Source organism: Neodiprion lecontei, chromosome 1, assembly GCF_021901455.1.
Source record: "Neodiprion lecontei isolate iyNeoLeco1 chromosome 1, iyNeoLeco1.1, whole genome shotgun sequence".
In the NCBI taxonomy this organism is placed as follows: Eukaryota; Metazoa; Arthropoda; class Insecta; order Hymenoptera; family Diprionidae; genus Neodiprion; species Neodiprion lecontei.
Genome location: NC_060260.1, coordinates 28,879,888 through 28,891,715, shown reverse-complemented (window position 1 = coordinate 28,891,715; position 11,828 = coordinate 28,879,888). Strand labels below are relative to the sequence as shown.

Sequence of the window (11,828 nt, the reverse complement as noted above, 5' to 3'; positions counted from 1 at the left end):
GGAGAAAGTTGAGACTCTTAAGTAATAAATCTGACAACGAAAGAATCGATTTGAAGCCAATAATACCTGAAAAATTTAGATACAACTTTTCATAAAAGGTAGAATAATGTGAGGATTCCAGCACATATAATTTTTTTCTCTAGGGATACTATTCTTTATTAAAAACAAATTGCCCTTCATTCGTTTATACGTATTCTCAGATGGGAATCAGTGTTTTTCACTGTCAGATCTGCAATTTACAAGTAATAACTAAAATTCAAAAAATGTGCCGATTTTTCTTGTTAGGTTCCTGCTAACAATTATACATGTGCAGAGGGAATCTCCGAAGATGGTGCTTTAACACTCACAGCTGTTAACAAAACTTGTGGAGTCACCATTAGTGGCACAATTGGGTAAACTCAAAAAATTCTTGCGGTATGTATGTGTAACGAAAATGACTTAAAAATACCTCCAAACAGTCATTAAAAGAATGCTTGAATACTTCTGTAAAACATGAAATAAGAAAGATTCAGAAGGATATTCCTATATTATTGTGGATTTCAATATTCCGAACTTAAATATTCAATCATTTACCAATAGATTTCTCAAGCAGACAAGATATTTTTGAATTGTCCTCAGTTTGAAAACATAATATCGCAATATTTTGAATATCCGTCGAGGTTTTTGATACGGGATTTCACGAGTAAAACCTCGGGTTTGACTATTCTGCGCGGCTATCCGAATATACCGCATATTACAAATAGATCAAACAAAAATACGTGAAAAAATAAAATCTAAGAATCAGAAAACCACTTTGATTCAGAGTCGACATTCAGCTCAATATTTTTAGTGTAAACTATTGATAACGATGATCTTGAAAGGAATTCAACCGTGTAGTTTTTCGGATACATTCGTTCCCACACTTTCATCAAACTCACTGTACAACAATTTGTTCATTATTCATTTTTTACTTTTCCGCCATGTCTCAATCCATCATATTCATCTTTTGTCATAAAGCTGCGCTAAAATTTAGCACATCCTGATAATCAAGAGGTGTGCCTCGCATAACAATAAAGGTTTATGACCCCATAATGGTAGCTAGAAGAATCACAATCTGAGTAAAAAATTTGTGTTTGTATAACTTTTCTATTTGTCAATGTTTACACCGAAGAAACGAACTTAAAATTGAAAACAGAAAATACTATCTGTTTCAAAAATCAAACATAAACAGTTGCTCTGTGGTAATCCTAATTTTCACGTATTTGAAAGTTGAAAATGCAACAACTAAAAAGCTTTCGTATATCACAATGTTTACAGGAATATCCCTTTGATATTTACTATACAAACCTATTCTACATGTACGCTAAGCTGTCACCTGGAACAGGAAATATAAAGTGTAGAGTCCTAATCCATGATGTATTCAGGGAAACAAATGGAAAAGAAGTACTGGGTGAATCAGAGTATACTAGACACTTGAGTAGTTGAATTTAAGAAGAAAAAACGATTCATCCTAATCTAAATCAAGTTTAACAGCATTAAGAGTCCCCGTATGCACTTTGGAGTCCCTCATTTTATGCACGGAAATCACAAGATCTTCCATTGTAATGGGGCGCAGAGCGTCATGATATTCTTCATCATCCGTACTCGTACCAGCAGATGCATTGGCTGCGGGTCTGAATCAGAAATACACCACAACATATAGCAGGTTTATTTTCACTTTTCAATACTTTTATATAAGCTTATACTTATACAAGCATATTGATTTACGTAAAACATAAAGTTACCTTGAAATACTTTAGATAATACGAACCGTATGTAGTACCAGGTTAAAATTACTTTACATACATATATGGTTCAATTATTAGATAATTTTTGATCCTTTATTTTGGGACAAAAGACTTCGCTTTTTACCAAAAGTTCGATACCACATGTTATCACTGAAAGTTACCACTTTTTAGCCAATGAAAAAATTTGTACTTACGCATGATGACGAACGAAGTCTCTGACACGATAGACGGATGCGTTTCGGCAGAGCTCTCGTAAGTCTGAACCAGAAAAGCCATCGGTCATTATGCTCAAACTGGCTATATCAACCTCTTCCGCCATTGGTTCCTTCTCGAGAATCAATTTTAGGACTTGGGCCCGTTGTGCAACATTCTTGAAAATGGCAATTCGATACAGGCTCATTAGTCATACTCATCACAAATGAAAAAAGTGAAAGTTAGAACGAGGACTAAACTTACAGGCATGCTAATGTGAAACGTCGCAGGCATACGCCTCAGAATAGCCTTGTCGAGATCTTGTGGTCTATTTGTAGCTCCCATAATAATCACGGTACATGTTGGGTCTGTGATAAGTCCATCCCATAGTGACATAAACTGTGCTTTCATCATTGCTGTAGCTTCGTGATCATGTGTGTTGCGCATTCGAAGGAACGAATCTTCACAGAGCATGTTATTTATTAGTCACAGTTGGGAGTGATATCGCAATTGATTGTGAAACAACTACACATACGTACACACATAAATTGTATTGATTTTTTTATTGAAGACACGTACCAATTTCATCAATGAAGATGATGCATGGCTGAAGTTTTACAGCCAATGTAAAAACAGCAGAAGCCAACTTTTGACTTTCTCCATACCACTTGTCAGTCAAAATGCTCACATCTAAATTTATGAATCGTGTTCCAGCTTCTTTAGCAGTTGCCTTTGCAATCAGAGTTTTTCCACACCCAGGTGGACCATGTAGCAGCACACCCTTCAAGTTAAAAATACATGTTGAATATTTGCAATCTGTGATACCCAACAACTGCACCATAATTATATGAGGTCAGTTCAAATATTAGGTCCAAGTTAGTAAAGTCAATGTAACAAGGTGTCAAAAAAAATTACGGTTTTGCAAGTTTAGAATTGTCACAAATGCAGTAAACAGTTGACCATAAAAGCTGAACTAAAACAAAACATTCTAGTTTTGCAACTATAAATTTAAAAAATTGATTCGAAAATTGATCAATAGCATCGTTTTAGAAATGTTTTTTACATCAACGTTACAAGTTTCCACGTCTCGTTAAACTACAAGTATCAAACAACATTTAGGTTGGTTGAATATTGGAATAACCTGAATAACACATTGCTGAACAGTTTTAAGGATCAGTAACAATCTAATGAAAGGAATATGTACGATGCTACACACATCGATTTTACACCAAATTATTCTATACAAAATTGTCCTACAGAAAAATCCTCGTAATCAAAAATCATCCTGCACAACATTATATTCATTCAAGATTATCGTACAGAAAATGATGTACACAATGTTACTCAACACAAATTTATCCAACAACATATTATCCTACACAAAATCATATCCTTGCAGAGCGCATCTATAAGAGAACACTACTTACAAAACAAAATGTTGCAGCATCATATTTATATAAAGCAACACCAGGAATTGTATAGATACAATCGTTTGGTATCCTCCTACTCCTGTATGTCTTGGATAGATACAATTTGCAGATGCTCTTTATATAAACCCTATGCTACATTTTTTTTCAAAATAGTCGACCCATATGAAGTTTACCTGTGCAGTTGTATTTTTTATAGATTTGCTTCTATCAGTATGACTTTACATAGGATAATATTGTATACAATAATTTTTTGTAGGCTTGCTTTGTAAAGCATCTATGTGTGCCCGATGAGAGATAAAATATAAGTGGCTAGTTCTAGTTCTTTTTCTATGCATGTTACGACCAGGGCACTCGGGAGCATTTTCATTTATTATGCAAACCTTCGGTGCTTGGGTCAGTTGTGAATCAGCAAAAAGGTCTTTTCGCTGTATTGGCAGTATAACAGTTTCTCTGAGTTCCTGGATCACATTTTCTAGTCCTGCTATATCTTCCCAGGATACCGTAATATCGTTGGGATCCACCAGGTGACTAGCAATCATCATCTCATAATCTGTTAGCTGATCGATAGCTAAAGAAACATTTTCTGTCATTCCCAATCTACGTAGATGTTCCTGTGCCTGAAAAGCACACTTATTACAGATGTATTGCAGAATCAAAAGGATAATCTTGATCATAAATTGCAACTCTTATAAATATTCTGAGACATCTAACAAATCAAATTGTTCGACTTTTTCCTGTTAGTCAGAGGAGTATTTAATTTGGGCTCTTCAGCCATGGAATGGAATGGTTTACACAACCATTCGGTTTCTTTCAAGTGTAAAATTTAATTCATGTTTGTTGACAAATGGAATTATAATATAAATAAAATCTCATGCTGTCCGGATACGAAATTTTCAGAGATAGCACTCTAACTGTTTATTTTCAATGTTTTTCAGACAATTGCTAGAAACTATACACTAGGAATTCTACTTGAAGACATGCATAAATTTTCTTGAGTCGAAATTATCATAAACTCTCAATTGTTGTCTGCATTACAACAAAAATTGCGATATCAAGATTGGACGTGGAATATCATGTTTAGAGAAATGTCAATTAATCTAGTTTTAAGACAATAATTACATATCGAGCCGAAAAATGGGACGATTGTTATTAGCTTCTGGAGTTGAAGTTGCTTGGGTAGTATGACCATCCCAATGAAATGGGGGAATAACCCCTCTCATTACTAGCTGACGCCATTAGAGCAAAACGAATTAGAAAAGAATCAGCCATAAATTCTAATGAATTTGCCATAAAATATCCATCTCTCTCGAGACGCTATTGCTTTTGAATGAAATACAATTCTACAGAAGGATTTGAAATTGCTCTTGCTTCTTATCCTCGTGGTTCGGCAAACAAATTTACAGCGCGATGTGACCATCGGTATTGAGCATGATTGGAATATAATATGGTAATGAAAAGTTTCTCGATGCAAAAATTATAGAAGCCTAATTTGATTACGACGTAATTGACGCATAATCAACCTTCTTTTTCGCCTTCTTCTTTGATTTGGTTGTTGGATCGAGTTGGTTCATCAAACATCTGATGCTGATATAGGTGATAGCCGTAACGACTGATAATCTCACTACGAGCCCCACAATTTCACTTCGACTAAATGCTCCATCCGCCATATTCATTTTAATTAGTTCTAGTTTTGAAATATTATCAAAAAATATTAGTAACGTGACGCATACAATTCCGCACTCGATGAATGTAACCTAAAACATTTAACCAAATCGTGTGAACTGTGAGCCGTGTAACGCAGCGCAGATGGCAGACTAAGGCAAATCTAGGCTATGAACACGGTGTGAGAAGGAACCTTATAGACCTTAGGTAAAGCAAAGGTAAAGAAGAAACATATAGGAAGCCGGAGTCGCTGTTCATGCTCGCGTTTTTCGTCGTTTCCATTTAGTGGCGCCCTCTGACACGAAACATCAGGCTCGCGCACAAAAGGCGCGGTTAAATTTGAATTTATGAATTCTTGTAATACAAAAAATTCAAGAAAGAAATACTGGGAACACTGTGCCGGATGGCCAAATGACATTGCACGAACTTCTTCAAAAAATCGAGATGTTCACAATAAGTAACGAGTAAAACTTTCGAATTTTACAATTCAATGATTTTCCTGTGTCGACTGCGAAAGGTCAATTGGGGAGAAAGATGTTGGAATTGCCAAACTCTAAATTGCCAAAGGTATGTGCACCTTGTTGACTTTAATTAAGTAACGAAAATTATCGAAAAGAAGAAGGTATTTACGTGGAATTCACTCTGAACAAAGAATAAAAATCCGAGAGTATTACGATTCCACATGCGTTACACATTATCGAAGCATGAGTTTTATTGACAGTGAGTTAAATTTATGCAAGACTGAAATTGTCATTTAAAAAACTACAATATGTTAGTATTTGACGAGTGACAATGAATTCACTTATGCTCGTTTCCACACCATAGCGAGCGGTAGAGCACGCGGTGCGTTTTTTTTTTAATGTGGTATCCCCAGTAGGCCACGGAGAATACTTGCAAAATCGATCTTACGTTCTTCGAAAAAAATTACAGATGACTTTTTTTCACATGTTAATATCTGGTAAATTGTTTTTCCCAATCAATTTGCTCTCGCGTATATTCACAGTTCGAAATTTTTCAGTTCAATTAACCTGCTGACTATTTATCATCGATGAAAGATGACTGCTTGATTAATGGATGAAAGATGGTTGTTTTTATCTTACAGGCGAACGGCTATTGACTTCGAATGTTCGCGCATGGGGTTTTTTCCTTATGAGGTATGAGATAATCACTAAAATGGAGAACCTGATGAATACGCAAAACATTCAACAACTAAACCAAGATCTAAAACATGAATCGCTATAAGACGTTGTCATTTGCCTATCGGAAGATGATGCAGAAATCTTTGAATTGGAAACAAATCGGAGTAGAATAAGCACAACCACCAAAATATGACAGAGCTGTATAATTGTACAGTGAAAACAAACCGAACAAGACCTATGAGTGACTCGAGAATAAAAACTCAATAAAACAATCGCAATAAAAGACTAAAAGACCATTAAAAGAAACTACAGCTGCATAAATTTTACCACACTTTGTGATCATGATGATTCTGAACTACATCGCTAAGTCTATGTATCGGTGAAAACAAGATGACTGACCCTGAACCAGACCTGAACCAGACCTAAGCCTAAAAAATTAAACGTCAACTTTTTAGTATATTCAATAAAACTCAGTTACCTGGAACAGATGAAAATACAATTACTGACATATGTCGATACAGACGAACATTTATTTAGCTTAGATAGGTAAAAAATATAAGTAACGAAAAAGAGAAAAATTAATTAATTGAAACAGGCAAGAGAATTGATTAGCTGAAACAGTTAAAAGGTTTCGTTAGTTGAATGAAACAGAAAGTTTGATAGCTGAAACAGATAAACAGTTTGGTTAACTGAAACAGGCAAAAGGTTTAATTAGCTGAAACCGATAAGAGATTTGAGTAAATGAAACAGACTAAAAGTTTGATTAGCTGAAAAAGACACAGTTTGATTAGCTGAAAAAGACAAAGTTTGATTAGCTGAAACAGATAAAAGGTTTGATTAGCTGAAACAGTCAAAAAATTGCTTCAGCTTAAATGGACAGAGTATTCAATTAGCTGAAACAAATAAATGGTTTGATTAACTGAAACAGACAAAAAGTTTGATTAGCTGAAAAAGACAAAAGGTTAGATTAGTTGAAAAGACAGAAAGTTTTATTAGCTGAAACAGATAAAGGTTCGATTAGCTGGATTGAAAGAGATAAAAGGTTTGATAAGCTGAAATTGATAAAAGGTTTGATTAGCAGCTGAAACAGATAAAAAGTTTGATTAGCTAAAACGTCAAAAAGTTTGATGAGCTAAAAAGTTAAAACGTTTGATTAGCTGAAACAGACAAAAAGTTTGATTAAGCGAAAGAGGTAGAAAGTTTTATTAGCTGAAACAGACAAAAAGTTTGATTAGCTGAAACAGACATAAGGTTTAATTAGCTGAAACAGACAAAAAGTTTGATTAACCGAAAGAGGTAGAAAGTTTTATTAGCTGAAACAGACAAAAAGTTTGATTAGCTGAAACAGACATAAGGTTTAATTAGCTGAAACAAACAAAAGGTTTGATTTGAAACAGATAAAAAGTTTGATTAACCGAAAGAGGTAGAAAGTTTTATTAGCTGAAACAGAAAAAAGTTTGATTAGCTGAAAAAAACAGAAAATCTGATTATCTGAAACAGACTAAAAGTTTTATTAGCTGAAACAGACGAAGGTATGGTTAGCACAATCACATAAGTCCATAACACTGGCAAAAAAAGGGTCCAGTCCAACATGGTATTAGCTTTAATATCCTTTACGTCGATTATTTATTGCATTGATTAATACAAAATATTCTAAATTTTTTGAATAGACATTTCTTTGTGCTTTGAGTTATTAAAGTGAATATCTTTTTCGACTGAACATTCTTAGTTTTTAGTGCATTTGTTAAAAAATTGGTTTTGTTGCCCTGAAACAAAAAATAATACTATCAGTTAAACGAGTGTTTCTGTACATTTCAGATATATTTCATAAATACTTACGCCAACATTCTCCACTATCACTATACACTACCGAGATTTTTGTACCAGCGCGTTGAGCGCCGCCATTCAAATACCACGTTTTCTCTCATAAATGAAAAGTATCAAGTCCACGCGCAAAAGGCGGCATGGAACTTGAAAATTTTATTATTCATAAATAAATTGACCGAAGAGCTGAAAGATCAGCACACCGAGAGGGCGTAACTCTTTTATACACTGTTTGTCACATCGACGCGTAAAATACGTATCCGATTCCCGTTATTAATTTACACGCAAAAGGCTGCGTCCAGTTCTCGTGATTATGCGCAATAAGGCGTGACAGATAAACTGTCAAAAAATTTGTACTATCTGGGACTTGTTATACACTGTTTGCAAAATCAACACGTAAGAAACTGTGTCCGATTCCAGTTATTAATTTACGCGCGAAAGGCTGGATTTAATTTTCTTCACATTAAACTGTCAAAAAATTTATATTACCTGGGACTTGCCCCAAAAATTCTGTAGAAACCCAATCCACATCTGCATCTTTTGGAATTAGATACATTGCTATGCGGATTGTTCTTCTCAGATTACAAATCGAAATTGGGAGGGAGGTTGGAGGAGGGCATGCATTATTGTGTGGCGTGACGGTCGGCGGTCCTCTTCGACTCGAAGTCTTCGAGCTCAGCATCTCTCCCCATCTAGCGTACCACGGAACGCGATAGATGGTCCAGAGATGCGTTTTGCCCATTCAGACGATCACAGAGATCAATTGAATGGAATACTGATCGGTAATGACTAAATAATTGAATTGAATAACGATTGGAAAATGGTTGAAGAGTGATAAGAAATGGTAAATTCAATCTCGTTAATATCAAATGCTTGCAAATGGTCGAGAGACTCGAATGCGGAGTCTTTGGGAAAAAAATTTCTGTGATCGTTTGACGCTGTGGATTACAAAAGTTAGTAACATCACGGCTCATCGCGACCTTCCTACCCTCGCCTGCTTCCCAACGGAACCACCCAACAGAAAAGAGAAACTCACACACACATGCATAAACCTCGCGACGGATCCCAGAACGTCCACCTACCTACCCGGTTACCTATATTCGATCTAAACGATTCTCCATTTTTTCCAACACACATCATTCTTCATCATTTGCGCCGTGGTCACTGACTTACATTTTCGTTGTTTACCTGTTGGGAGCAAAATGTTTTTGTATCATAGTCTGCCTACTCAGAATACAGTATCGCGATTGTATCCCGCCAACCCTCGTATTGTATGTATGATTTTAGTAAATGTCGGCAGACTATCGGTACATTAACCTTCTGTAAATTTGATTAAAAACATCCTGTATGCCAATTAGCATTTTTCTAAGCGAACTAAGCCAGCACTTGATCAATACTTGTTGGCTGTTAAAAGATTGAAAATGATATATAATATAAGATGCAATTTGATTACGTTACGTTATGCCAGAATTTGGAATATTATCGATTTAACAATAATGTAAATAATTGAATTCGTTCAAACCTCAGGTGAACCCACCACTTAAACGACATCATCTGTAAATTCAAACGTAGATTATTACATCAGTTAGGAAACCCAATTCGATCTCGCGAGTGTCGAGTAAGCGATGGTTACCTGTCGCGATGCTCATTCCACTTTTAGCAACGTGCAAAATTTCTACTTTGTGTAAGTTACGGTAAAATAAATTGCGAAAAAAAAATTATTCGACAAAGTCAAGCACGTTGCGATCGCGAATGAACCTATCCATGCAGCTAAGAAATCGAAGATTTGTGTAACAATTGTTACCGCCACGCCACGTGACAGAGGAATCCCAGGGAAATACCCGTAACCTAACACATGCAAACTCACCAACGTTGCCGAGAAATGAAAAAGTTACTCGGAATCTGTGAAAAACAAAACAGAACACTTGAATTAATTTAGCAAATTGACTTTTCAGTTTTCAAATTAATTATTACTGTTGTCTAGTTTCATATTTATGCATTGCATTTTATGCAAGAACAAAAGTTCGGCTTTATACGTACCACCTTGAATTGTTAATCAGTAATTAAAATAAGTATTGTTACCTCAAATCTGGGCTGCTTCACACTCTTACATGTAGTAGTTCTTGTAGCATCTCAGGTTGAAGCGACGCACTTTTTACCTACTTCAGATCTTCACTAATCCCTTATATTTCAAAAATCCGCACCACAATAATACTCGATTCTACGCTCACTTTTTGTGCTGTAGCTGTCTGTTTGAACCGACTGAATAAACTTGCTAACAATGCAACTGCGCATTTGCCGAAAATCAAGCAAAAAAAAATCGACACTCGACGCACAGAGGCAAATATAGATATCACTGAAATACGAAGTTACACAACAATGAAAACTCGGACGAAATTCACCTTCAACGTTCGTAGGATGTTTTTATTTCAGTAACTTGGTTTTTCTTTAGGCTATACGTTGCTCCTCGTGTATTATTCACAGATGAGTACGGTGGAAATACACTGATCGAACAACGGGACAACCTGAACAACGCGATCTGAATATGGAAGTGTTACTGAGAGCTCTCACTCTGATTGCTCGGTAACGACTGATGTCGCACGACGCTCAGAAGAGATTTAAAAGAGTTATCTGAAGGACGGAACATAATAATTCTCCCACCCTTTCTGTCGCTCTTCCCATGGAGTGGGGGTAGCTGCACGCGCTTGCCTTGCCGCTCAGCCCCACCCGTTGCCCCCACTCCATAGGTAGAGCGACAGAGCAGGCGAGAGAATTATTATGTTCTGTCTTTAGCAAACCGATTCAAATCCGTTCCCGGGACGTTTACGCCGTTGCTTACGCATTCACAATCCAATCGCGCTTACGCTATAGAGACTTATAAAGATAGACTGAGCGCTCCTATAATAGCGTTTTCCACTGCTTGCACTAAGTGTGAACTGAGAGTGCACTAGCGGCAGATTTGTATTTCCAGCGTGTTCCACTGGCAGCTCGGGTGTGTGAACTTAGCACTGAGTGCGTAAAATATTGCCCTGAAATCGGGAGTCGGTGTCAAAGCAGTGCAATTATGGCTGCCGATCGTGAAAGAGTCCAAGTAGATGCTGTGACAGCAACTCTTTTATTAGATCTAATTTCATCTTCGTCTACCAGTGATGATGACTTGCTGGAGTCGAAAGATAGAGGAGAGATTCCCAAAATTTTAAATTTCATAGTAATTCACAGCATGTCCGATATCGAAGTATGGATACACATTTTTTCAGCTTTTAGAGGTTAACTACTAGGTATATTTCAGGAGATTGGGACAACTTGACTTGCTACTTATTAATTTTTATCTTTTCAGTAGAATTGTCAATTTTTTTGCCCTTGTATGCTCGTCCTAACATTTGTGACATTTATTTACAAACAAAAAATTACCGTTGCGTTTGTTCAATTGGCTTCTTTATCACTTGCTTGAAAAAACTGACAGTCGCGCAGTCGGTCAAGTAACGTCACATTATTTGTGATTTAGGATAAATTATGATCTAGTCTGCCTTTATACGTTTTACGGCGTGTTTCACTCAGAAGGTTTGCCCTGATGCCGGGCGACACATGCATGAAACGAGTGCCCCCTGTTCGAGCCAGTGCGCACTCAGTGCAACCAGTGGAAAACGCTATAAGAGGCACTGACAATTACATATAAAGGACAGAGATATACCGGAGTGGAGTATTACATATATGTACCGGAGTACCACTCTCTCTTTTTAATCGGCGTCATGGTGGGAGACAACGGAGCAGTGGAAATGGAACAGCCTCATTCTCCTCTACCGCCTCGATCCCCG

The 11,828-nt window shown here is 36.4% G+C and overlaps 1 protein-coding gene across 1 annotated transcript; it reads right to left on the bottom strand.

Moving 5' to 3' along the window:
• Positions 1-127: 127 nt before the first annotated feature.
• Positions 128-5,240, bottom strand: LOC107220415 (outer mitochondrial transmembrane helix translocase). Its single transcript, XM_015659006.2, has 6 exons — positions 4,909-5,240; positions 3,769-4,005; positions 2,538-2,739; positions 2,223-2,419; positions 1,961-2,136; positions 128-1,652 (listed from the first exon to the last, which is right to left on the bottom strand). The coding sequence occupies exons 1-6, from the start codon at positions 5,059-5,061 to the stop codon at positions 1,490-1,492; spliced, it is 1,128 nt and encodes a 375-aa protein (XP_015514492.1). The 5' UTR covers positions 5,062-5,240; the 3' UTR covers positions 128-1,489.
• Positions 5,241-11,828: the final 6,588 nt, after the last annotated feature.

Coding starts and splice junctions, on each gene's coding strand:
- LOC107220415 (XM_015659006.2), bottom strand. CDS start 5,061: ATGAATATGGCGGATGGAGCATTTAGTCGAAGTGAAATTGTGGGGCTC. Junction 4,006..4,908: donor AGAAGAAGGCGAAAAAGAAG/GTTGATTATGCG, acceptor TGTGCTTTTCAG/GCACAGGAACATCTACGTAG. Junction 2,420..2,537: donor CATCTTCATTGATGAAATTG/GTACGTGTCTTC, acceptor TGCTCTGTGAAG/ATTCGTTCCTTCGAATGCGC.